At 51.6% G+C, this 27,665-nt stretch overlaps 1 protein-coding gene across 1 annotated transcript in view; it reads right to left on the bottom strand.

Annotated features, from left to right (window-relative positions):
* The window catches only part of ZFAT (zinc finger and AT-hook domain containing), a 165,792-nt gene that overhangs the window by 98,034 nt on the left and 40,093 nt on the right, over positions 1-27,665 (bottom strand). Inside the window, exons 3-5 of the mRNA XM_069600939.1 lie at positions 17,810-18,046; positions 2,794-2,982; positions 442-592 (exon numbers count right to left, since the gene is read on the bottom strand). Coding sequence (XP_069457040.1) covers positions 442-592; positions 2,794-2,982; positions 17,810-18,046 — 577 coding nt within the window. The remainder of the gene's footprint in view (positions 1-441; positions 593-2,793; positions 2,983-17,809; positions 18,047-27,665) is intronic.

Genomic DNA, 27,665 nt, shown 5'->3' with positions numbered 1-27,665 from the left:
TGCAGCTGCGTGTTATACAGACTCTGGAAGTGTCTACAGGACGCTTGTGTTACTTATGAAGCTAAGGGGGAAATAAAGATCTTTTTCATTATAAATTGTGCAGCTATAAAAACCAGCAGACTTACTAAATAAGGCCTTGTTCACACCACTTTTTATTCAGGTGAAGCATACGTTCGCCTTGAGTAAAATGCTCCACCTTCATTAAGCCAACTGGCACTGAGTTTCCCAAGCCGGCTGGTCTGCCTCGCATCCCACAGAGGCTGCTTGGGCTCAGCCAGCACACCATGAGGCCATCATGGAGGGGCTGGTTCTTAGGTTCAAGTCAAGAAACCAGAACGCCTTACCTATAGCTTAGCCAGCAGAGTCCTGGTTAAGTGTACATTCCACTCTCCCACCTTCTGAGGTGGTGGCTGGGGTCACACACAACAGAAGATGCTTTACCTGCTGGACTTCATGGGCTGCTCGTAGGCTGTCTGCTGGATGGCATACTCCTGGTACCCTCTCCGGGGCGCCAGGTCAGCTGCTGTGGCCTCGGGGTCTGCAGCTCCTGTTTCTGGGGGCCCGGCCTCCACTGGAACAATCTTGGTAGCACCTGAGAGGGAGGCACAATTCGGTGAGAAATAAAGAGGTGCCTCGAGGTCCCTGATTCCCACCCCCTGCCCCAGTGCAGGGAGCACAGCCTGGGAAGCGTGTTTCTTCACTGTGTGGCACCTGTGCAGGGGGCTAGTGCTCCTTCAGCTCACACAGGTAACCTGTTTGTGTGTTGGGGTGTGTGTGTCCGTGGGTGTGTGTTTCAGGGAGGTTATCCAATAATCTATCAAAACCTTCTTGTGAGATACATTTTCACTTGATGTCTTTATTAAAAGGGCTTCCCTAGTGGCTTAGTTGGTAAAGAATCTGCCTGCAGCGCAGGAGACCTAGGTTGGCTCCCAGAGTCGGGAAGATCTGGTGAAGGAAATGGCAACCCACTCCAGTATTCTTGTCTATAGAATCCCATGGACACAGGAACCAGGCAGGCTACAGTCCATGGGATCACAAAGAGTCGGACACGACTATGAGACTAACTTTCTTTTTTCTTTATTGAAAAACCAAAACACAAGACAGATACACATATACATATATGCCTCCCTGCAAGATTTCATATAGCTCCTCATGTGTGAAACTTTGAGTAAACGTCAAACAGCATCAAGACAGAAAGGAGCAGTGGACTCAACAGTGAGCAGGAATCTCCGCTGTCTGGGGTCAGGTCCCAAACAGGATATCAACCTCCCACCCTCCGGGCCCCTGCATCCACCCTGTGAAGTGAACAGTCTGGAGTGGAAAACTCAGAGGTCACCTTTACTTGTTCAAGTCTACAATGTGAAACCATCAAAGACGGTTCATACAAGTGTGTGTGCACATGAATAGTAAAGGAAATTCATTATACTTTTCACCCCCCACTTACAGAAATCTCAAACACCACCATCCTTTTTTTAAGAAATCATTATAGAAACTTTCTCTCGAGATGGCTAAACAGAGGAACCTCTCTCCTGGGGTTTTTATTTCCCGGAATAACACTTGTCTGAAGGACGGGGAAACCACTTCATGTCGCATAATCTTATGTGGCTTTTTTCTCTACTGAGCACCTCACCCTACAGTGAAGTACTGGGTTGGCCAAAAAGCTCGTTGGGGGTTTTCTGTGACATGTTACGGGATATAAAATATAAACATTATATGTATATAATATAAAGAGGTATTTATTTAGTGTTTTCATTTTGCATAGTCAGTTACCGTTAGCACTGAAAACAGATGCTTTAAAAGGCTCTCAGTTCAGTTCAGTCGCTCAGCTGTGGCCTACTCTTTGCAACCCCAGGGACTGCAGCATGCCAGGCTCTGCTGCTGCTGCTGCTGCTGCTGCTGCTGTTGCTGCTAAGTCGCTTCAGTCGTGTCCGACTCTGTGCGACCCCATAGACGGCAGCCCACCAGGCTCCCCCGTCCCTGGGATTCTCCAGGCAAGAACACTGGAGTGGACTGCCATTTCCTTCTCCAATGCATGAAAGTGAAAAGGGAAAGTGAAGTCGCTCAGTCGTGTCTGACCCTCAGCGACCCCATGAACTGCAGCCTTCCAGGCTCCTCCGTCCCTTGGGATTTTCCAGGCAAGAGTACTGGAGTGGGTTGCCATTGCCTTCTCCGACGCCAGGCTCTAGCTGACCTCAAAATCCTAAACTTGATTTTTTAAAATTTTATCTGACAGCTATCACCCCAAACGCACAGGGGGAAAAAAAAAAAAACATTATTATACTTTAGCATCTACTATCCTAAACTGCTCCTTGTCTAAGGTATCTATTCCTGGAAGAGGCCTTTTTAAAAAGGGCCAATATATCCACTGGCTATTTTATGTGAAAAGAAAAGGAGATAGAAATCTCTAGTATTTAAAATAAATAATGAACCTACTAAAAAAATCCAAAAAAAGAAAAAAAAAACCCTCGAAGAAGTTATGGGGAGGATTTTGGCACCCACAGCCGGGGCAGGAAGAAGGAGCAAGGACATCCTGGAGAGGGTCTCGGTGGAGCTGGGGGTCCCCAAGGAAAGAACCGCTCTCCAGGGCCACTGCTCCTCTGAGCAGCCGCTCACATGCGAGCACAGGTCGCGGCCGCACGGGCCGCTGGCAGGGGCAGCGGGAGCAGCCCTCGCGCCTGACCTCCGGATGCAGGCATCCACCGCGGCCCGAAGTCGCCAGGTAACTCCGTCGAGAGCCCCACGGTGATCACAGCCCCCGCCAGAGGGTCTGGCCGCCCCGGCCACCGTGCGCACCTGGAATTGCCTCGTGCGCCGTCAACACCACACTGATGATGGGCTTCTTGGCCCCAGACATCTGCGGGGTGTCCCTTCCTGAGCAGACCTTCTGGATTTTCTCCGCTCTCTGCGCCCGCGGCCTCTTCGGGGCCTTTTCTCGATCCTCTTCCTTATACTTCTTCTCCAGTTCAAGGTCAGATTCGTTACCTAAGGAGCAAATACCAGGATGTATAAAATACCCTTTTTATACCAGTGATGGAGTCGGGGAGTGTGCAGAACCCTTTTTATGGGCTGACAGCAAAGGGGCTACACCTGTGTGGTAGCAACACTGGTCCCTGGACTTCCCAGGGGTGCAGTGGATAGGAATCTGCCTGCCCAGTGCAGGAGGCATGGGTTCCATCCCTGCCCGGGGAAGATTCCACAGGCCTCGGAGCAACTAAGCCCATGCACCTCAACTGAGCCTGCACACCTAGAGCCTGAGAGAAGCCAGGCACTACAACTGAAGAGTAGCCCCCGTTCTCCATAACTAGGGAAAGGGCACATAGCCACAAAGACCCAACGCAAACAAGAAAGCAATTTATAAAGAAAAACACTGATCTTCTCCATAACTAGGGAAAGGGCACACCACCACAAAGACCCAGCGCAACCAAGAAAGCAATTTACAAAAAAAAAAAAAAACACTGATCTTGTCCATAACTAGGGAAAGGGCACACCGCCACAAAGACCCAGCACAACCAAGAAAGCAATTTATAAAGAAAAAAACACTGATCTTCTCCATAATTAGGGAAAGGGCACACTGCCACAAAGACCCAGCACAACCAAGAAAGCAACTTATAAAAAAAAAAAAAAACACTGATCTTCTCCATAACCAGAGAAAGGCACACCGCCACAAAGACCCACCCAGCACAACCAAGAAAGCAATTTATAAAAAAAAAAAAAAAACCAACACTGATCTCCAGCGAAGTGGACACTGTATCACTTTGGGGTCACCTCCGCTTCCTCAGTCTTGCCTTTGACTCAGTAAACACCGTTCCCCTAGCACAGGCCCCCACGTGGGCACTGAGGGACCGCTGCAGACACAGCAGGCATGGGCCCTCACCTTGCTCTTAGGAAGCCCACCAGACCTCAGAGTCATCAGCCAACAACACTGTGGGGAAGACACAGTGGTCTTCTTTAGATAGCCTAAGGAGAAGGCATTCACATGCTCAGCATCCAGTTACTAGGTGCCTTCCGTGTGCCAGGCATGGTGGACACCAAGGCTGACGGGGCACAGACCCAGAGCCCACCCTCGAAAGCCCTGCCGTCTGGTGGGAGAGATGGATGGGGCAGTCCGCTATGCGCCCAGTGAAGCAAGAAGGAGTCTTGGATGACCGAGGGGAGGGACAGAAGATGCTACCCGAGGGGGTCACACAAGCCACTCTGGGCAGGCAGCCCTTCGGCCAGTGTAAACAGCAAGCATTGTGAAGCTGTGGTCGGGGCTGCAGGGAACAGGGGCGGAGGAGGTATGGGGGGTGGAGGGCACAGGAGACGGTGGTGTGGGGATCAGTTATGGGCTCGGTGCTAAGGAAGGGCGTGAAGACAAAGAGGAACGCTTAGCTGGGTATCCTGCGGGGCGAACTTGGTGAAGAAGCCGGCAGGGAGGAACAGAACCAGGGGTGGGAGTGAAATCCAGGGCCTCGAATGCCCACAGGACACGGGGAGCCGTCCTTCAACGAGCGGGGCGGGGGGTGAACTCCAACGCCCGTGGAGACCACCCAGGAGCGTGAGTGAGTGAGGCTGGCTGGGGGTACAGTGGGGACACAGCACAGCCCTGGCCCCAGTCAGGGCAGAATCACAGGACACACACACACACGCAACGGTACCGACGTACCAACAATGGGACTCCCCACACTGCTTTGCAGTCATCTGTCGCGAAGCCTCATCCGTGCGTGACCTCTGGGAGCTTGGGGCTATGTCTTCTTTTTACTGAGCTTGAGGACCTAACCTTACAACACAAAGACCTGCTCTGCTCATGAAGCAACGGACCGATGGGTAGAGATCAGCAACAGAGTTCGCCAGAGGAAGAAACATCTAGCAGTTAGAGCCACCCAGGGCCTCCCAGGTGGCTCAGTAGATAAAGAATCCGCCTGCGGTGCAGCAAATGAGGAGACCTGGGTTCGATCCCAGGGTCGGGAAGATCCCCTGGAGGAGGGCATGGCAACCCACTCCAGTATTCTTGCCTGGAGAACCCCCAGGGACAGAGGAGCCTGGCGGGCTACAGTCCATGGGGTCACAAAGGGTAGGTCACGACTGAAGTGACTGAGCACGCACACAAGCCACGCCATCCCGTGAGGGAGGGGTGGCTTTAGAGACACGTTTCTCAGCAGGGTTTCGAGGGGCTTCACACAGCAATCATGATGCCCTGGGAAAAACTGAACCACACAGAGCAGCAGCGGGTGGGGTGGGGCATCCAATCAGACAAGCCCTGCATCTCTCAACTCTGAGACCCTCCCGACAGGGCAATGGAGCTGCAGGAGAAAGAGGATGAAGGATCAGGGAGACCCAGACCTGCTGGAATCCGAGACAAGTTAACCCCGCAGGCTCTGTGGACAGGCTTACAAGTATCTGTAAGACACTTACTGCATGTGGCTCAGAAAGGCCAGGCGCACCTTGGGCCTGACCCCACGCCCACGTCTCCAGTTCCTCTGCCTGTTTGCTCGTGACGACCCTCTCCTCCATCTGACGAAGTACTCATGTCAAGTACTGCTCTCCTGAAACAGAATCTCTCTCTAACACCAAGTTCAACAATGATCCCCTCGTACTTAATAAACCATTCTCTTTGTAAGCTTTTTCTTTTCCCCCTTGTTCTCCTATTTCTAATTTTTCTCAAGGTTCATCTTCAAAGAAAACATCATTTCCACACAAAAGAAAGAAATATTTACTTGGAAATTATCCCAGCACTGCAGAAGGTATTTGTTCTTTACTGGCCACAGTTCATTCAAAAGATATGTGCAGAATGCCAGGCCCTGTTCTAAGCATTTGGGACAGTGCATGGTATAAGACAGAGACCCTTGCCTCCCGGAGTTTATGTGCTGGTGGGAAAAGACAGACAATACAGCTAAAACATAATAAGTCAATTACAAAGAAGGTAATTTAAACATTTCTCATTTTACCTGTGCCCAGTGAAAGAGCACAAGCATTTGCAAGATAAACAAGTCTGATTTCTTTTTTTTAAAAGAGAACTGCTTGGGCCTCCCTGGTGGCCCAGTGGTAAAGAATCCGCCTGCCAGTGCAGGAGACACGGGTTCGATCCCTGATCCCTGAAGATCCCACGTGCCTCACAGTGACTAAACTTGTGCTCCACAACTACTGAGCCTGTGCTCTGCCACTAGAGAAGCCCCTGGGATGAAGAGTCCAGGCCCTGCAACCAGACAGTAGCCCCCACTCGCAGCAGCTAGAGAAAGCCCTCGCAGCAATGAAGACCCCGCACAGCCAAAAGGCTCTAACAAGGGTGCTTTTCAGAACACAAGGCGCTTGGGTGACGCGGCCTCATCTGTCAGACTTCGCATCGCGCCGCGACACCGACCGAATCCAGTCGTGACCCTCACTGCACTAGGATGTGCTTTTCAAACGTTTTTTTTTTCTTAGCAGCAGGACATTTTGCGTGAGTTCTTTAAGCAATTTCAATATACCTAATAAAAAGGCGTGGCTTCTCTGGTTACAGTGGGTGGGGTCCAGACCAGCCCCCCAACCACCACCTGGTACTCCCAGCCCTCCAATCCTCAGCCACAGGTGCCTCCAAGAGCCCTGGAAACAGCTTTAAAAGGAGTGGATGTGGACGTTGGAGGGACAGTGTCCGATACCACCTGCAGCACCGTCACCGCTCTGAGCCACCGTTGTTGAGTTGTGGAGTGTATGAGCTACACTCCAGCCTCTGCCTTCCAGCTGGACCAGTTCAGAACTCTCTGAATCCAGGGTCCGAATCCACAAAGTGAGTGGCTGTGAGGCTCAGGTCTGGGAAGGTCGCAGAGCCCTCTGTCACGTGGGGAGTCATGCTGTCGCCCCCTGGCGCCACGTCTGGGGTGGTGACGTCATGCCTGAAGACACACTTGTAAGGCTCAGGACTGGGCTGGGACCACAGCTTCCAGGGGGTCCTGTCGGGTCTGTGTGAACAGGACAGGCGCAGGGAGGGCTGCACCCCCAGCCCGGCGTGTTCCATGGAGTCGCTGACATTAGGGAAAGACAATGTTTAATTTCTTGACATCTGTGCATCATTGCTCTTCAACCCCAGCACACTGACCTAATTCTTTATATTTCATCTCCTTTTGAGAAGATAGCATTTAAAAACCACTGATGCCGCAGCATGGAAGCAGAAGTTCCCAGGAGTTCCCAGGGGGGTGCAGAGACCCCACTCTTATGACATTGCCCAGGGTCTTCGCATGCAGGGAGGCATCAGACGGAGGCAGCACAGCTTCAGGAGCAGAGACTGGGCATGGGCCCCATCTGAAGGGTAATGAGCAAAAAATCCAGGGTCCCCGTGTTCCACAAAGTTCCCGCTTGTCCCTCCAGGCCGACCCTCATCTTCTTCCACCAGCTCCTGGAGGCTGACCTGTAATGGGTCACACGAGGGCTCCATTCTCCTGGCTTCCCACAGGGTTTGGCCAGTCGAGTCACCAGCAGCCGGGAGGGAGGGAGGTTTGGGGGAGAGTGGATGAGTTAGTTCTGGTCACACAGTGAGTTTGGTAGGGTGTAGGGTTCCAAGGAGCTGTTATCCACCTGGGTGGGGGTCTACAAGTGGGCCTTTTGTGGGTGAGGGCACAAGTGGGTGATCACGAGGGGCTGGGATGGAACAGAGGCGTGCATACGCACACACATACACACACACATCCTCCCTTAACTTGGATGAGCCTGTCTGACTTTACTAAGAAAAACGAAGCTCATCTGATACAAAAGCTCTCAACTAAGTTCCTTTGATCTCAGAATCTCCCTGCTCTTCACTCAGCAGCCCCTCCTGTCCTAGAGGAACTTCTCTCAGAGGGATGTTACTCTACTTGCCAAACCCCATACTCTCAGCGGGTCGGGGGTGGGGATCTATGTCTGTGTTCACCCTCTAACTCCCTTTGGGAACCTCTCAGGGTCCCCGACACGTAATAGCATCCAGGCAAGGCGAGCTGACCTGGTAGTGGACCCATGAAGAGTTAACGGTACAGGCGGTCATACATCTGTAGAAATCAGTTCATGCGCACTCATTTATAATTAACAACAGCGCTAATATTCTAAAGTACCTATTCCAAATTGCCCCAGAACTAATTAAATCTCAGAACGCCCCAGAGAGTCAAGTGTTATCAGCCACATTAATAAAAAAAGCCCAGAACAGTTGTCAGAACAGCAGACTGGTAAGGGATTATACTCTGGGTCTCTGCCACCAATTCATTCCAGGCTGCTAATGCAGCAGTTTAAGGAACTTATTAGCCCACGATTATTCTATCAAACCTGCTGAATATGCATCCCTCTTGCCTTCCGTCTTGCCCTCGGGCTTTCTCGCGTCTTCCTGTCTCTCTGGCTCCAAGGGGAGGCCAGGTGAGCACAGGCTCTGAGCACCGTGTCCCCACAGAGGGGTCTGCACAGAGGGATCCCCACAGAGGGATCCCCACAGAGGGGCCACGACGACTGTGAGCACACGCAGAGCACCAGGCAGCCCGCCTCCTCCTGACCCCGTTCTCGCCACACTCACCGCAGTGAACCAGCCCGCCTTCCTCACCGCACCTGCAGGCTTTTTCAGGAACCGTCAGGAGGGAAATGTTGTCCCAGCCCTGCCCCCGACGGCAGCCCTGGACGGGGCGTTCACAGCCCCTGTCTCCAGGTATCCTTCCAGGATGTTCCCGCCGCAGTGTGGTCCTGCCATTCCCCGCCCCTGCACCGGGCTGACTCCCACATCATCCTGTATCTATTTGGTCCTCGTCCCCCGGGGCTCAGCTGCTCTAGGGAACAGACTCGTCTTACTCGCTTTGATCCCCAAAGTCTGGCTCAGGGCCCAGCCGCCACAGCACAAGTCCCGTAAGGTGGAAACAGAGAGGAGAGGGCTGGCCTCCGGGAGGACCTCCCGAGCCCTAGGCTCCAGCTGGCTCCTCGGCAGCTGGGAAGCACCAGGCGCGGCAGCAAGTCCAGCTTTAAAGGCTGCTGGGCTCTGGGCCTCAGGCCCTTCCCTGCAGCACTTCTCAGCAGTCAGGCTGTGATGGTCAGATAAACTCCTTTTCAAAACAAGGGTCATAACGCATCGCTGCCACTCGTCTGGAGAGCCGTCACTTGGAGCAAAGGCCCGCTGTGTTACCGGCTCCAGCCCCCCACCCCCCCGACCCCATCACGTCCCTCCAGGCGGGACGCTGGCAGCCCCGGAACCGCTGACAGCTAGATGCAATGGGGCTGCCTCCTGCCCAGCCCCCAGCTGATCTGCAAGACGCTGGACAGGAAGGGCCTCCTCTTAGAGTCCCAGCATAGGACTTCCCTGTTGATCCAGTGGTTCAAATTCCAAGCTTCCAATGCAGGGGGCATGGGTTCTATCCCTGGTTGGGGGACTGAGATCCCACATGGCATGGTCAAAAACATTTTAAAATATAAGTCCCAACTGAAAGTCCTGCTTGGTGGGATTTAGGTAGTTCCTCTTATCTCCTGTTCCCCAACTCCCCTCCATGAAAAAAGGGTCGTGAGTGCCCTCTGGTTCCCCAAGAGTCACGCAAGGTTGCAGCAGACAGCACGGGTGCACAGGGCCAGCTCTGTGTCCCAGGTCTCATGTTGAGACACTCAGTGACCAAAGGGCCTGAGGGTTTAATACAGGTGACTTTGGGTCAGGACGGGGGGAGGATCGCATCGGAAGACGGCTGGACAGCCGTGACAAAAACTGAAGCTCGGAAATCAAAGGGACCAGGGTTCATGTAATTACAACCTGGCCCTCAGGCAGCCTCCTCCGTCTGGCAGAGCCTGTTTCTTCATCTAACGAGGAGGGGACAGCCCCACCCCAACTCCCAGCATGGGGTGAGAGCGGATGCTCAGTGCCCTGACGGCAGCTGGCACTGGTGCGCTCAGGGGAAGACGAGGCAGCATCACCACTGGGGCCCCGCGGACCTGGGCCTGGGATTCTGCGGACCTACGGGAAGCTCTGGACCCACTTGCCTCTGGAATCCTGGAAGCAGGTAAGCAAACGCCTGCCTGACTTCGCAGCCTGCCTCACACCCAGTCAGCTCACCCAGGGCCTGTCGGGGCTCCCAGGGACTCAAGGCTGTGGATCTCACACTCCATTCCTTCCCTAGGCAACTCTGACGATGGAGCCCAGTATCATGTACCTGAATTTTATTCCAAGTCTCAGACGCTACTGCAGAGAGAATGGTCACGTGCAGGTGATTTTCTTCAGGGAAAGCTTACCAGGGCTGCCTGCACTGAGGCGCCGTGCCAGTCTCAAGGATGAAAAGGAGCTGAAGGGCTGCCTTAGAGGGTGGAGGATGGTTTTTTTGAGAAGAGACAGCTCCATGGGACAAGTGGGGGTTAGAAAGCAGACAGTGTCCCATGATAAGCAGGTGATCTCTCCATGATGGGGAGAGAAGGCTCAGCAGGCAGGTGGCATGTCACCATTGCAGGTGACGTCATTCTGTGAAGGGCAAGCTTATGGGGAGCAAGTCCAGAAGCGGAGTGGCCAGTCCACCGTGCAGAGTCCACAGGAGAGATGAGAAGGCCAGACCAGGGGCAGGGAGGATGGCCAGAGAGGAGACCGCAGGCAGAGTCGTGGGAAGCAGGGCACCAGGCCGAGGCGGCCAGCAGGCTGGGGGTGAGCAGGAGGAGGACTCCAGGACGACTCAGATTCTAGCTCCGAGGACGGCACAGCACCAGCAAAGGAGGGAGGAGTGCGGAGCAGGTCAGGCGACATGGTGGAGGCCCCAGGCTCGCTGCTGCTGACGGTCCAGCCGCCACACGGGCTCCCGCTCAGCTTCTGACTCTGCGGGCACTTCTCTTCCTCCTTCCACCCTGGCCCTCCCGTCTCAGGCTCCTGCTGCCATTCTTTTCACCTGTATCTGACGCCCGCCTGTGACAGTTACTTGACCCACAAGAACGGCAGCGGAGATGCAAAGCAGAATCAAAGAAACATTTAGCGGGCAAAGTCCAGCGAGTGGCTGGACGCGACAGGTGAGGGAGAAACTTCTGGATGAAACACCTGGATGGGGTGGCCAGTCACCAGGACAGAGGCTGTGTGTGGGGGTGGGGGAGAACGTTTATATGGAGCCTCTGGGACCCCAGACCGAGACACAGGCCTTGAGCTCAGGACAGGGTTGGGGCAAGGAGGACACGTGCCAGTCCCCAGACCACAGCTGTGGGCGAATCCATGGAAATGGCAGGAGTCATGCGGTTGCCACTAGTGACAGCCACCCAACATGTCCAGTCCTCGCCCACCCCAGGCACAGCCCCTTGAAGTTGGGTGGGACCGTGAGGTCAGTTCTGGCCAATGAACTGCATGGGCAGGAATGACGTAGGCCACTTCTGGGCCGACTGTAAGCCTCGGGCCCTCCTCCCCACCGCCCAGTGACCAGACATGCTCAGGGTGGTGGCCGCTCTCCTCACCTGATCCCTGGGTTAGCAGAGCCTCCTGAGGGTCTGCAGCAGAATGAGAAGGAAAGCCGGATCTGTGAGCCCACTGCAATGGGGGAGGCTGGTTGAAGGATGTAACCTGGAACACACCAGCAGCACCCGCCATACTGAAGGGCTTAACAGCAGGACCCGACCTAACAGGGCAGCTGGAGAGATGGGAGCAGAGTGGGGCAAGCGGAGGCGGCAGGGGGGCTGGGGGGTGTCACAGAAGGGTGATACTAACTGTCCCCAAGTCCCACATTTCTAAGCATGCCTCGGACCACGTACAGCTGGAGGCCGCTGCACTCTGCGTATCCCTGATGAGCAGAGGTGAAGCGAGGGTTCACAAAGCAGCAAGAGGAAACAGACCATCCCATTCCACATCTTTCCATGGAGAAAAGGTCACGCTCAGAGGACTGACACCGCTCTGTCTTTCCACCTGCAGACTTCCAAACCCGACTCCTGCAAAGCAGTTTTCAGCCTACACAGCTACTGATCAAGTCAGCACTTTTGCTAACACAAAGATAGTAGAAGACACCTGAAATACTGTTGTGTGAAATCCTCACAAAGATTGCAGGTGCATCTTAGGTAAGGTCTTAGAATAAATGCCTTGTCTTCTTTAGGGAGGATTTAACAAGTATAAAGCAAACTTTTGCAGCTCTCCTTGCATAAAATGACCCCAGAAATAACAAGCTTAGAAAGGTTCAGAAGTCACTTTTATAAACTTGACACATTGATTTCTGTAGGCTGTAAAATGTTTTTCAAAAATACCAGCTGTTCCACATAATGGCATTAGGCAAAAAAAAAAAAAACTCTTTTCCTGGCTTCTTTTACTATTCAGATGCAGAATGAAATAAATAAATGTTGAATACATAACAAAATTGTTATTTTAACTTGCTATGGTTCAGTGTAAGGAAAAAGCTTATTTTGTTTTTTTCTAATTGTTTCAACAAGCCAAAGAGTCAAGGTCAACTGTTTGAAATGTCACTGAACTGCTCTTTACCGAGCATACATTAAAACAATTATGCAAGAATTTTCCAGATTGTAATATTGTGTTTGGCAAACTGAGGAACGTGAAGCAATCATCACAGGTATGTCAGCTGCTAGGCGGCAGGGCGTTAGGTCATTTCTGTATATTTTAGAGGCTTCAGCAGTGGCCAGAAAGGGAAAAACACCAGGAGCTTCCACCTTTCCATTTGGTATTTGGTAAATTAGAGTCCACTTAGGTCATTCAAATCAATGGACTACGAGGCCATTTTCTATGCAGCTTAGCACCGGAGGAAGCTGATAATCGTATTAGGAAGGACGATGCCTGTCTGCTGCTGCTGAAGAGACTGCCTAATTAATTACAGAACAGAAAATAAAGGTGGGGACTGCACAGGGTGGAACTTGCCTTTCACATGAGGTTAGAGAAAAAGCTGAGAGTGGTACACTGAAATGGACAAAATCAACAACCACAAAGAAGAAAAAAGGTTGGTTTTAAGGTGCGAACGGTAGAGCTGGGCCGTCTGCAGGCGAGAAGCGGGGAGTCAAAGGGTGGCATGCAGCCCACCTCCAGGGAGCCGTGCGACTCTTAGAAAACCATCACTCTGCACTCCAACTTCCCCAAGTATAAAATTATGGAACAGGTTTGAAAGGGCGGGTTTCTAAGCCAATCTTAAAAGATCACACATAGTGTGACTTGGCTGGTGTAACATTCTCGACATGACAGAATCACAGGGTCGGAGATCAGTGGCTGTGGGGTGGGGGTGACCGTGAAGTGGAACACGGGGAGCCCTCATGGTGACGGGCAGTCCTGCCTCCTGACTGCCGTGGTGGCTATACAACCCTACACGTGTGATGAACGGTGATGAGTGATGAGCTACACAAACGGTATCTCACTGTCGGGGCTCCTGATCCTGACACCGTGCTATAGCTCCGCAAGACAGCACCACTGGGGAGAACAGGGTAAAGGGTCTGAGACCTCTCTGCACCATCTTTGCAACTCCCTGTTATCCCACTAATTGTTTTTAAAATATGAAGTTTTTTACTTTTTCAAGGGTTGACTTGGAATCAGACCCTTCTTCTCTGTGGACCCTATGATTTGAAATAGTTTATCTGTAAACTGCACTTAATGAAGAACATCCTTTTGCCCATATTTACTCATCAAATATGTGTGACTGCCTTACTTCACAACCGTCACAAAAATACAATTTCCAGAGGGATCAAAAATACAGATGAAGAATGAAACCATACAAATAACAGAGGAGTATATAGAAGGTTGTTTTTATTCTTTGGGGTATATAGGTAAGTGTCCTAAGCTACGATAAGAAGGCCATGAAATCTGACAGTAGTGGCAAATGCCGATATTTAAAACTTCAGTAAAATGCAAAAGGAAAGAAAAAGCAATTCTGCACATAAAGAGACAAATGACAAAACTGGAAAATACCTTCAGAACATATGGCAATCCAAAAGTGTAGTCAGTAAAGAACATGAGCAAGGAATGCCCCAAATTACACACGGGACAAAAACCTGAATATCTGCAGCAAGATCGTCCACTAGTGACCAGGCAGATAAAATTCACAGAACATTTTGGAATGAACAGTCCAGTGGCATTTAGAGCATCCATAGTGTTATGTAATCACCACCTTTATCTAGATACAAAATCTTTCCTATCATTTAAAATAAAACTCAATAAACAGTTTCTCCCCATCATCCCCTCTCCTCTGACCCCTGGCAATTACCAACTATCCTCTGTCTCTATGGATATCTGTTCTGAATATACATGGAATCATACAATATGTGACCTAAAAGATGCCCTATTAGTCTGGGAATTACATTACTAGATATTTACCTAAGATAACGAAGGCACAAGTACAAAATATAATAATAATAGAATAAAATTGTAGGCTCAAGACTATACACCTGAGTAGTTTCTTTGCTTTCTGTTTTTTAATCAGGGAGAAAATTTTTAAACAGTATTCAATGTCGATCAACTGGAGACCGATGAAGGAAAACTTACGGCCCACACACACAGTGAAATGCTGTGCAGCCTTTAAAAATAACGAAAATCTCTATTTACTGACTCTTTTGTCAGAAAGCAAAGCATCGCAATCAGCAGCACAGACCCTGCAGCCCGACCGTGTGAGCTCAGAGCACAGCTCCGGCCCTGACGGGCTGTGTGACGCTGGCAGACTCCCGATGGCTCTGCCTCAGCTCCCTGTCTATGAAGTGGGCATGACAATAGTGTCTACAGGGCCGCTGTGAGAAGGATATGAGCGAAGAGGGGTACAAGTACTGAGAACAACATCTGCAACATAGGGAGTGCGACAAACAGCTTGTGGAAGGAAAGATGCCTGACGTGAAAAAATTATCCGCTCCATGAACTGCATGAAAAAAGAGCGCAGAACATTATGCATGACCTCAATTACTGAAAAATGGACGTGAACATACACAGAATGTAGGTCTCTCTTCACTCTTATACACAGTGTAATAGAAATTACACCTAGGCAGTGAAACTGTGCACTATTTTTACTTTCTTCTTAGTATTTTTTATATCTTTACAGGTATTAAAAAAGAAAAAAATGATAACACCCAATTGGTACTTTTGGACACCTGGAACCTCAACTGGCCTGTGCTTTCTAGGAGGGAAACTGGCAAAATGTAATACACTTTCTGGCCCAGTAGTTCTACTTTCAGGAATTTATCCTATAAAAATAACATACATGTATATACACATATACAAATGCACACATGTACATAAGGGAATATTTATTCAAGTAATATTTATCACAGAAAAAAAAAAACAAACAAGGAAACAACCTAACTTTCATTAGATGCGCCATTGTTCGTCAGCACAAACAATGGAAAACGTATCATAGTGCACGGAAAAATGATGCCACAGTGCTCCAGGAAAGACTCTCTCCGCGAAACCTCTGAATACCCAGGTGAAGAGCCTGCACTCTGCTGTGTGGGGGAGACACCAGAGTGGGTCTCAGGAAGAAACACCGGGGGCAGCACAGCCTGGGGGGGCGGGAGGGGAGGGTACCCCCATGGACAGGACTGAGCCTCTCAGTTACTCCTAGGCCTGGGAGGAGGGAGCCGGAATGTCCGGCGTCGCCAAAGAGGGAAATTCCCCGATCTCTAACCATGGCCGTGCAGAAAGCCCAGGGGTCTCCCAGAGGGGGCTGACAGGACAAGCCAGCCATGGGGAGGCACCGAATCAGAATAGATTCTCAGCCGGGGCTAGAGCTGGCCCCTTGGACTACGCTGTGACGAACACTAAGGGTCAGTGCAGGAAACGCGGGGGCGGGGTGCACGTGTGCACGTGTGAGACACACTCAGAGGGCCACGGAGGTTGGGGGGACTCGGTGAGGTGACAGGACGGGGAGCCCCTCCATGACCATATCCCGTAGGAACAAGCGCGCTGGGGACCGGTGCCTTGGGTACAGTGCCGTGAGCTCCTGCCCCTCCCTCCCCGGGCCATCTCACTGCTGAATTTCTGCGTGTCTGCCAGAGCACCTGAGGCTCTGAAGCAAGACACTGCTTCCCCAAAAACCACTGGGCTCCCCGCCTCCACTTCCCACACGGCGGGCACTCACACTCTTTCTTAGAACGGCTGCCACCCCACTGCCTCATCTCGCCTGAATCCTTGTCTGTTATTTGCAACAGCCCCTGCAGCCTAGTAAGAGTTCATGTGAAAAAAAAAAAAAAAAGAGTTCACGTGGTCACCCTGAGAGCAGTTCTTTAAAGGAAAGAGCGCTTCATGGGTTCTACAACTGGCACAGGTGTTGGCAATGAGCCTTGGCCACCAACTCGATGTCTGATGAGTCTTAGGTGGTGCGTGTGGCCATGCTAAGTCACTCCGGTCGTTTCCAACTCTCTGCGACCCCACAGACTGTAGCCCACCAGGCTCCTCTATCCACTGGGTTCTCCAGGCAAGAATACTGGAGTGGGTTGCCATGTCTTCCTCCAGGAAATCCTCCTGACCCAGGGATCGAACCCAAGTCTCCTGCCTTGGCAGACTTCTTTACCCCTAGCGCCACCTGGGGGGCCCATTAGGTGGTGCATTCCCTCAATAATGTGCTCAGTTCAGTTCAGTTCAGTCACTCACTCTTTGCAACCCCATGGACTGCAGCACACCAAGCCTCCCTGTCCATCACCAACTCCCGGAGCTTGCTCAAACTCATGTCCATCGAGTTGGTGATGACATCCAACCATCTCATCCTCTCTTGTCCCCTTCTCCCACCGTCAATCTTTTGCAGCATTAACGTGCTAGAATTTTACAAACCAAGAGCCTTGCTTCACTGTTGGGAGGTGCTTCTAGGACTGAAGAACTGGGGTTCAGACTCAGACAGTCTGGGTTCAAAGGCCAGGAGGATCGCTTTCTAACTGAAAGAGGCTGGGTAAACTGCTTCGTTCCTTAGTGTCTAAGCGCTCTTACCTGTGACACAGGAAGGGCAGCAGTGGCACTGCGCCCCCAGGGCTGAGAAGAACAGTGACAGCTAGCATGCTCGGGGGCGTTTGGAACAGCAGGTGCTCTTCTAAGCACTGTAGAAAGTCCTGTCTCACTGAATCCTCCAAGCAACCAAATTAGCTAGGGCTGTTTCCATTCCCATTTTACAGAGGAGGAAAATAGAGCAGGATAAAGTTAGTAAGTACTGGAGCTGCGATTCAAATCCAGGCAGCCAAAGTCCAAAGCCCACACCTTGAACCAGAGCCCACGTGACGTGAGTGTGTGCTCAGTCGCTCAGGAGTGTCCTGCTCTTTGCGACTCCATGGACAGTAGCCCGCTAGGCTCCTTTGTCCATGAGATTCTCCAGGCATGAATACTGGAGTGGGTTGCCATTTCCTACTCTAGAGGTAAAATACTTAGCCTGGCACAAAACAGTAAGACCTTTCTACCTTCTTAGACATACTTTGAAAACTTCGAAACTGGTTGCAAGGATCAAACAAGGACAACAGAGCCCACGGCAGAGGCCCTTGCTGTTTCTCTCCTCCTAGACGGGTGTCTGGGAGACTGTCTCGCTCACGAGCACGCTCTCTTCAGCCTCTCAGAAGCCGCTTCAGAGCCAAAGCCTTGCCGAGCTCTCACCTGAAGGCAGCACCTGGTATCCTGTATGTTCTTCAAGAGCACTGGCCACTCACAGGGGCTCGAGACTCACAGGGGCAAGAGTCAAGGTCGCTTACAGGGGCTCGAGCATCCTAACCTCGGCCTTTCTGCTCACTGGGCCCGACAACACAGCTCCAGAGCAAGAGAAGCCCCCCACCGCAATGAGAAGCCCCCCTGCACCCCAACTAGAGAGTAGCCCCTGCGCTCCACAGCTAGAGAAAAGCCCGCGCAGCAATGCAGACCCAGCACGGCCATAATTAAAGGAGCAAATAAAATTAGTTTTAAAATCTTTAAAAAAAAAAAAAAGTTCAAATGAGACAGCTGGTTTAAAAAGAGGGGGTGCGCTCTTACCTGCGTCCCCCTCCGCCTCGCCCAGGTTCAGCACGATGATGCAGATGTGCTTGCGGAGCTGGCGCGGGTTGGAGAACTTGCGGCAGCACTTGCTGCACTCCAGGCTGCCCCCGTCCTCGGGGGCCCGCGCGCCGTCCGCACCGGGCAGGGCGCTGCGCTCCGCCAGCTCCTCCTCGGGGCTGGGCTTCTTCGTGGACCCCTTGGGCCTGCCTCTCTTCCTCTTCATGACCGAAAACTCTGCGGAGGAAAACCAGAGGGCACTGTGGGGTCACAGAAGGCGACAGGGTGGGCCATGCGCTCGGTTTCCAAGCGCGGAAACATGTCTGTTTCCACGGGGAGCTCACATGGCACAGAATCCACCTGCAGTGCAGGAGGCCTAGTTTCCACCCCCTCGTGGGAAAGATCCCCTGGAGCAGGGGATGGCTACCCACCAGCCCAGCACTCTTGCCTGGAGAATTCCACGGATAGGGATGCTTGGCCAGGCTACAGTCCATGGGGTCGCCGAGAGTTGGACAGGACTGAGCACCTAACACTTTCGCTTCCCACATTTTATTAAAAAAAAGGAAAGCTTGAAGCAGTTCCAGAAATGAGCAGCTGCAATCAATCATTTAGTGCCAACATCTCTGCACCTCTGTGCTATTACACAGTCAATTCTGTAATCATGTGATTTACAAATATTAATTTATCAGAACCTGTGCCCTGTGCCTCTTCCATAAAGTGGGGAGGGTTTTAAGCGGTGACTGTCAGCTCCAGCTCACAAACCAGGCTCCTTAGAAACCACCATTTCCACCGAAAACTAGTTCTCAGAAACTTGCTAAGGACTGTCTCTGCAAAGGGTTCTCAAAGGCTGCTTAGCTTTTCATGGTCCTAATGAGTTACACAACTATTCTGACTATTTAAGCCATCATGATTATTAGGTCCAAACTGTTCTGATGGAAAAGAGACAAAAATAATTGCAATCTAAAGCCAAAGATTATAGGGCTAGAGACAATATTTTTCAAGTTTTCTGGAGACCAGAGGATTTAAATGTCATCATCAGAGCTGCTTTGGAGCAAGTTTCAAATCATTTTTCACCGCTTATTTCTTCTTAATTAGCATTCATTTTTAAGGCATTCATCTCCAAAGGAAGGTGGGGATTAAGATGGGTGAGCGGGCTGAGGGGGCCTCCTGCCGTTGTAGGCAGGTGAAGTGCTGTCTTAGGTGATGTGATTTGAGGGGTGCCCTGGGCGGCACAGCCTGGCTGCCCTGCCATCTCTGGAGAGCCTTCTGTCTGGCTAAGACATGGCATGTCAGCAGCCAGCCGTCTCTGTATCTGAACATCAGGGCAGAGGAAGGATCCTAGGTTCTAGCACCATCTTGGGGGAATGGTCATCTATGCAATTATGACGTGTTCGGGGTCCCTCCTGCTCTCCCTGCAGTTGTGCCCAAGAAAGCATCACCCACAGTGCCCCCTGCTGTCACCGTGAGGACCCTTTAAAGGGGGTCACCTGGGCTCCCAAATCAGTCAGAGAAGTCACAGGGGCAGGAGAGGAGGGCAGGAAGGCTCTGCAGGGGAAGTGCAGAGAGACAATGCGGGCTCTGACAGAGGCGCCTGCTTGGATGTGGGGTCCCCAGGAACTCAGAGAGGGGGGCTGAGACAGGGGAGCTCTTGCAGGAGCAGGGTTTCCACTGAGCTGCAGGGCCAAGGCAGGTCCTCCTTGACCTAGAGCTCCAAGCCAGAGCCTTCCATGGCCGGGGTGGCCAGCCTGATAAACCGTCACTGCTTGCCTCTGTCTCACTGGGCTTGTTGGGGAATGAGCTCCCCTGTCGGCCCCGAGATTTTAGCAGGAGAATGACAGCTGTGGGGACAGGAGGCCCAGCCACTGCGTACGGGAGGCTGGGGAGGGAGGTGAGGAGAGGAACGTGCCGAGTAAGGACAAACCATTCACCTCAGAGCGGTTAAAACTCTCCTTCTGATTATTCTTTACAACAGAAGCTTACTGAAGCAGCGTTAATAGCTGGAGGAGCAGAATGAGCGGAGAGGCTGTAAACCGCCCACCGCATGTCACACCCGCTGAGCTCGGGAAATGCGTTTACTGCCCCGCGCCCTGCCCTGCAGACAGAGGCCCTCCTGACATATCCTGAGGATGCAGCCGTGCAGTGGAGAAGGGGCTGCATCCGTACAGAGGTCTGCCCTCCGCCCTTGGCCACACGGGTGGCCCCCAGGCCCCGGGAAGGCCCAGCCTGACCGCAGTGCCTGTGTACTGGGGGCTTGGCCACAGGTCTACATGGGGGTTTGTTTCTGGGGCTCTGTGACAGGTGAGGTCAGGTCTGACCTCCTAGGGGAGCTGGAGACTGGGGGTCAGTCACGCAGGTGGGTGTTGTCAAACCCCATAAAAACTCTGGACACCAAGGACGTGGGTGAGTGTCCCTGGCTGGAGACACTCCCAAGTCCTGTTGTGTAACATAGCTGCAAGAAGATAGCGGCGTCCAGGACACCATGGGGGGTGGAGGCGGACAGAAGCCCCCGTGTCTGGAACCCCGGGGCCCCCAACCGCATGCTGGCATCACCGCCTTTGGCCTGCTCTGACCTGCACCCTTTTTGTTTAGAACTGTCTTCCGAGTACAGAGCTTTCCCGAGTTCTGTGAATCACTCTAGAAGACTAGTGAACCCGAGGGAGTCCTTTGGGTCCCCCAATTTGTACCTAACTGACACAATGTGGGTGGCCCTAGGAACCCCAGATTTGCAAGGTGCTGGCAACCCCGTTTTCCGGCTGTGCTGGGTCCTCAGCCGCAGTTTTCTCCGGCTGAGGCCAGTGCTGGGCGCGCAGGCTTCCCGAGGCTGTGGCGTCCCCCGTTGCAGAGCACAGGCTCTAGGCGCGCTGGCTTCAGAAGCTGCAGCTCTCAACCTCTAGAGCTCAGGCTCAGGACTTGCGGCTCCCGGGCTTTACCTGTTCCATGCCATGTGGGATCTTCCCAGACCAGGGATCGAACCTGCGTCCCCTGCAATGGCAGGCGGATTCCTATCCACTGTACCACCGGCATCGACAATCCTGAGCAGACGTAGAAGCCTTGCGGGAGCCGTGCCTCCATCTCAGCTTCAGGTTCAGCACTCATCGCTGCAGGGTACCCAGAGTCCGCTCCATGGAGATGTGCAGAGCACGCTGCAGCCGCACCACCCATGGGCGCCACCCCCTCGCAGTGCAGTGGTAGCACAGCCCGGCCAGCCACACCTGAGAGCGGTCTGTATCCCCCAGCACTGACCTGGCGTTCCACCCAGCAGGCGCCCCGCAAACTTTGGTGACTGAACTCAACTAGCAGGGTGCAATCTGCTGTCAAGGAGAAAACATAAAATTGACCCCAAAAGCTTTGGGAAACCTCTAACATGATGGTGATGAAGCTAATCTTACATCTGACCACATCCATAATTCAGATCCTCAAGACCAATTCAGAGAAGGCAATGGCACCCCACTCCAGTACTCTTGCCTGGAAAATCCCATGGATGGAGGAGCCTGGTAGGCTGCAGTCCATGGGGTCGCTGGGTCGGACACGACTGAGCGAGTTCACTTTCACTTTTCACTTTCATGCATTGGAGAAGGAAATGGCAACCCACTCCAGTGTTCTTGCCTAGAGAATCCCAGGGATGCAGGAGCCTGGTGGGCTGCCATTTCTGGGGTCGCACAGAGTCGGACACGACTGAAGTGACTTAGCAGCAGCAAGTCCAATTAGCTAGCTAAAAATGAAATTTTCATAAATGAACTTGGAACAATTTAAGCACCGAAAACGAGCTGCTGCCATCAGCTACCCATATGGTACAAAAGAGCAGAGAATCCTGGAACTGGGCAAGGAAAACCCGGGCACCTCTACTGGCACACGTGATGGCATCTCAACGGAGGAAGCTCCAGTTCCTCGTCCTCCTCCCTGAATCCCTGTACTCAGGTGCCACCGAACTCTGGATTTTGTCCTAAAGATGTCTGCCCGGTAAACCCCCTCTCCGTGCACCCAGACCCCCGCCCACCATCTCAGCCACCCGCCTTCCACTTTGGTCTCTCTTAGCCTCCATCCTTTGTCTCACTGCCGCCCACTTGCACTAGAACTTCCCACGGTCCTTGAACAGTTTGTCCCAGGACTCAGCAGTTTGCCTCAGACCTGGCTTTTCAGGCCCCTTAGCACATAGTTCAACCCTGCACATGCACACAAGTACGCGTGCAAATACACACACACACACACACACACACAGAGCATTGTGCTTGCTCCCTCTCTCCTCCCACCACCCACTCACTCAGGGCAACGTCCAAGGCCTCCCTAAATATGCGGAGAGGACACCTGTCTCTTTTTTACCTACCTGTACTGCTCCCCATCTTGCATCCCGATCAGAATCCAAATCCCGTTGCAAACCCTAACACTTCAGGCCCCGTTGAAATCCCAGTACATCCCAGTACTGTGAGACAGTTCATCCCCCAGCTGCCGTGTGAGGCACACGCTTGTACAAACTCTGCCACACCATTTCCTGACTGTGCTTCCCTTCCCCCACCATCGATCACACACCCTGAGGTGTGAGCTGCCTTTTCAGCTTCAAGTCCCACAGGATCTGGGGCAGTGCTGGAGGCACAGTGCATACTCCATACAAGGCATACATGTCAAAGCTGTGGTTTTCCCAGTCTCATGTACGGATGTGAGCACTGGACCATAAAGAAGGCTGAGCACCGAAGAATTGATGCTTTTGAAATGTGGTATTGAAGAAGACTCTTGAGAGTCCCTTGGACTGCAAGGAGATCCAACCAGTCCATCCTTAAGGAGATCAACCATGAATATTCACTGAAAGGACTGATGCTGAAGTTGAAGCTCCAATACTTTGCCCACCTGATGCGAAGAACTGACTCACTGGAAAAGACCCTGATGCTGGGAAAGACTGAAGGCAGGAGGAGAAGGGGACGGCAGAGGATGAGATGGTTAGGGACCACAATCAACTCAGTGGATATGAGTTTGAGCAAACTCCAGGAGATAGTGAAAGACTGGTGTCGGGAGCATTTCACAGGAGGATTCCTGCATGCTGTTTTCTATCTCTCAAGGATTCTCTGTTCCTTATCAATTCCTATTCTGGGAACAAGTAGAGCTGCATGCAATTCTCAGGACTGAGGTCATAAGATGAGACATGCAGTGACTCTTTTCAGTGTCAGCAACCTTGTATGTATTAGACTATCCATATTGTGGCTATTGATAAAATTTCATCCTGTGTAATAGCTGAGTAATCATCTTACTAAAGATATATAAGCCTACACTTCTGCTAATAAAGCACCCTTGCTCCATCAGAGCTTGGGTCCCCGTGTCTCTCTCTCTCTCTCCCTCCCTCTCTCTCTCTCTCTCTCACTTTCTTATCGTCAACTCCAGACCGCCAGGTTCCAGTCCATTAAAGGACCACAACAGACAGGGAAGCCTGGTGTGCTGCAGTCCATGGGGTTGAAAAGAGTTGGATACAACTGAGCTACTGAACAAAGTCTTTTCATAACAAGAAAGGAAGCAGTTAGAAAACAAGTCATTTCCTACGTCCCAAGTTTCCACCAGGAAGGAAGAGGCAAGCCATGGTGCACCTCGAGTCCGTCTCAGATCCAGTCTGGGGATAACCTCCTCACAGTCAGAAAATCACCCTTGCAGATCCAAGGCCTGAACCAGCAAGGAACAGAAAGAACCAGCTGGCGTTATTTAAACTTAATCAAAAGACAACGTGAGCATTATGAAAAAAAACTCGACATTATCAAAAATCTAATAACAAGCCCTTTACGTGTACATCACTCAAGTCTGTGAGGCACTTTCCCAGCTATTATCTCATTTTATCTTCATGAAAACCTTGAGATAGATGCAGCAAATGTAACTCCTCAATGGGAGAAGAAATCAAGGACCCAAAGGTTTGAGGGACTTGGCACATTTTCCAGAACTTGCCGCTGAACTGGGCGAGGCTAGGACCTGGGTTCCTTCTTTCTGGCCTGGGGTTTTTCTGCTGAGCCATGTGACCCTTGGGTCCATTCTGGACATGGGAATGAAATCAAGACTCACACTGATGAGAACAGTGGCCGGGAGTTAAGCCGACCTGGTTCAAATTCACCAGCCTCAGCTTCTTTCTTTTTTAATAAAGACTGTATACCTTTTATTTTAATATTTGATTTTATTTATTTGGCTGTGCCAGGTCTTAGCTGCAGCACGTGGAATCTTTAGTTGTGGCATGAGGGATCTAGTTCTCTGACCAGGGACTGAACCCAAGGCCCCCTGCATTGGGAGTGTGGAGTCTTAGCCACCAGACCACCAGGGAAGAAACTGAGCCCCCAGCCTCAGTGCCTAACACAAAAAATAAACACAAAACCACTATTTTATAAAAAGTTGCTATGAAATAAAGAGCAGCCCATTAAAATGCTGAGCACAGCACTTAAGAAGTGAAGGATAAATGGCAATGGTTCCTTAATCCGGCTCCAGTCATGAATATGCTGACTCGGGCCATCTCTGAAGACACTATTACCCTCCCAGCCTGTCCACTGTGAGATCGTGCGATTTCTCAACGTACACACATTCTTGTTCATTAAGGCACTTTCTCCTCGATTTCTTCATTTTAAAACATCTCACACACCGAAAAGGCCAGTAGAGAAGTAGGGAGTACAAATTCCACTCTGCCTAAAAATAAGGATAAAGCCAGCCCTCCAGCTCCTGCTCTGCAGCTCCATCTGTGGCCACACCAGTTCAAGAATTTAGGAAAAGTGTGGAGCACTGACTCTGCCAGGCCCGACAGGGAGCCTCTCTGACGTGTAGTCCCCAGGAGCCCAGGCAGCAACAAAGAGACAGTGAACGGTGTCAGCGCCCAGGGATACAGCAGGGGCAGTTACAGGACAGATCAAGAAGGGGCGGGGGGCGGGGGGGAAGAGAGGAAAGCGAGAAGAGGTCCTGTTAAACATCCGAAAGGGGGAGCGACGGGAGAACTGGAATCCAGCTCTCAGGAGACCCATGCAAATCCCTCCTAGGGTACGGCCAGCATCCCCACCTCCACCAGGGTGAACAAGCGTGCACACACACACTCACCCATCTCACAACACTCGCATCAGACCTGTACTCACCCATCACACACACCCATCTCACAACACTCCCATTAGACCTGCTCCCACCCATCACATACACACTGACTCATCACACACACTCACCCACCTCACACACACACACCTCACACACACACACACCTCACACACACACACACACTCAACCATTACACACAAACTCCCATTAGACCTGTACCTACCCATTACATACACACTCACACACACACACTCATCACACACACCCATTACACACACACTCCCATCAGACCTGCACCCACCCATCACATACACACTGACCCATTACACACACTCACCCATCTCTCTCACACACACACTCATCACACACACCTACCCATCACACATACACTCCCATCAAACCTGCACCCACCCATCACATACACACTCACCCATCACACACACTACCCATCTCACAACACTCCCATTAGACCTGTACTCACCCATCACACACACTCACCCATCTCACAACACTCTCATTAGACCTGTACTCACCCATCACACACACCCATCTCACACACACACACTCACCCATTACACACACACTCCCATCAGACCTGCACCTACCCATCACATACACACTCACCCATCACACACACTCACCCATCTCACACACACACACTCATCACATACACCCATTACACACACACTCCCATCAGACCTATACCCAACCATCACATACACACTGACCCATTACTCACCCATCTCACAACACTCCCATTAGACCTGTACTCACCCATCACACACACTCACCCATCACACACACACTCTCATTAGACCTGTACTCACCCATCACACACACCCATCTCACACACACACACTCACCCATTACACACACACTCCCATCAGACCTGCACCTACCCATCACATACACACTCACCCATCACACACACTCACCCATCTCACACACACACACACTCATCACATACACCCATTACACACACACTCCCATCAGACCTATACCCAACCATCACATACACACTGACCCATTACTCACCCATCTCACAACACTCCCATTAGACCTGTACTCACCCATCACACACACTCACCCATCACACACACACTCTCATCAGACCTGATCCCCCCAATCACATACACACTGACCCATCACACACACTGACCCATCTCACACACACACACACACTCAACCATTACACACAAACTCCCATTAGACCTGTACCTACCCATTACATGCACACTCACACACACACACTCATCACACACACCCATTACACACATACTCCCATCAGACCTGCACCCACCCATCACATACACACTGACCCATTACACACACTCATCCATCTCTCACACACACACACACTCATCACACATACCTACCCATCACACATACACTCCCATCAAACCTGCACCCACCCATCACATACACACTCTCATCAGACCTGATCCCACCCATCACATACACACTGACCCATCACACACACTCACCCATCTCACACACACACACACTCACCTATTACACACACACTCCCATCAGACCTGCACCTACCCATCACATACACACTGACCCATCACACACACCCATCTCACACACACACTCACCCATTACACACACACTCCCATCAGACCTGCACCTACCCATCACATACACACTCACCCATCACACACACTCACCCATCTCACACACACACATACTCACCCAGTACACACACTCCCATCAGACCTGCACCTACCCATCACATACACACTTACCCATCTCACACACACACACACTCATCACATACACCCATTACACACACACTCCCATCAGACCTATACCCAACCATCACATACACACTGACCCATTACTCACCCATCTCACAACACTCCCATTAGACCTGTACTCACCCATCACACACACTCACCCATCACACACACACTCTCATCAGACCTGATCCCACCCATCACATACACACTGACCCATCACACACACTGACCCACCTCATACACACACACACACTCAACCATTACACACAAACTCCCATTAGACCTGTACCTACCCATTACATGCACACTCACACACACACACTCATCACACACACCCATTACACACATACTCCCATCAGACCTGCACCCACCCATCACATATACACTGACCCATTACACACACTCACCCATCTCTCACACACACACACACACACTCATCACACATACCTACCCATCACACACACACTCTCATCAGACCTGATCCCACCCATCACATACACACTGACCCATCACACTCACCCATCTCACACACACACACACTCACCTATTACACACACACTCCCATCAGACCTGCACCTACCCATCACATACACACTGACCCATCACACACACTCACCCATCTCACACACACACACACACTCACCCAGTACACACACTCCCATCAGACCTGCACCTACCCATCACATACACACTGACCCATTACACACACTCACCCATCTCTCTCTCTCACACACACACACACACTCATCACACATACCTACCCATCACACATACACTCCCATCAAACCTGCACCCACCCATCACATACACACTCACCCATCACACACACTCACCCATCTCACAACACTCCCATTAGACCTGTACTCACCCATCACACACCCATCTCACACACACACTCACCCATTACACACACACTCCCATCAAACCTGCACCCACCCATCACATACACACTCACCCATCACACACACTACCCATCTCACAACACTCCCATTAGACCTGTACTCACCCATCACAGACACTCATCCATCTCACACACACACTCTCCCATTACACACACACTCCCATCAGACCTGCACCCA

This window comes from Ovis canadensis, chromosome 9 (genome assembly GCF_042477335.2).
Source record: "Ovis canadensis isolate MfBH-ARS-UI-01 breed Bighorn chromosome 9, ARS-UI_OviCan_v2, whole genome shotgun sequence".
NCBI lineage: Eukaryota > Metazoa > Chordata > Mammalia > Artiodactyla > Bovidae > Ovis > Ovis canadensis.
The sequence above is the reverse complement of the archived record's forward strand: the minus strand, read 5'-3'. Positions and strand labels throughout refer to the sequence as shown.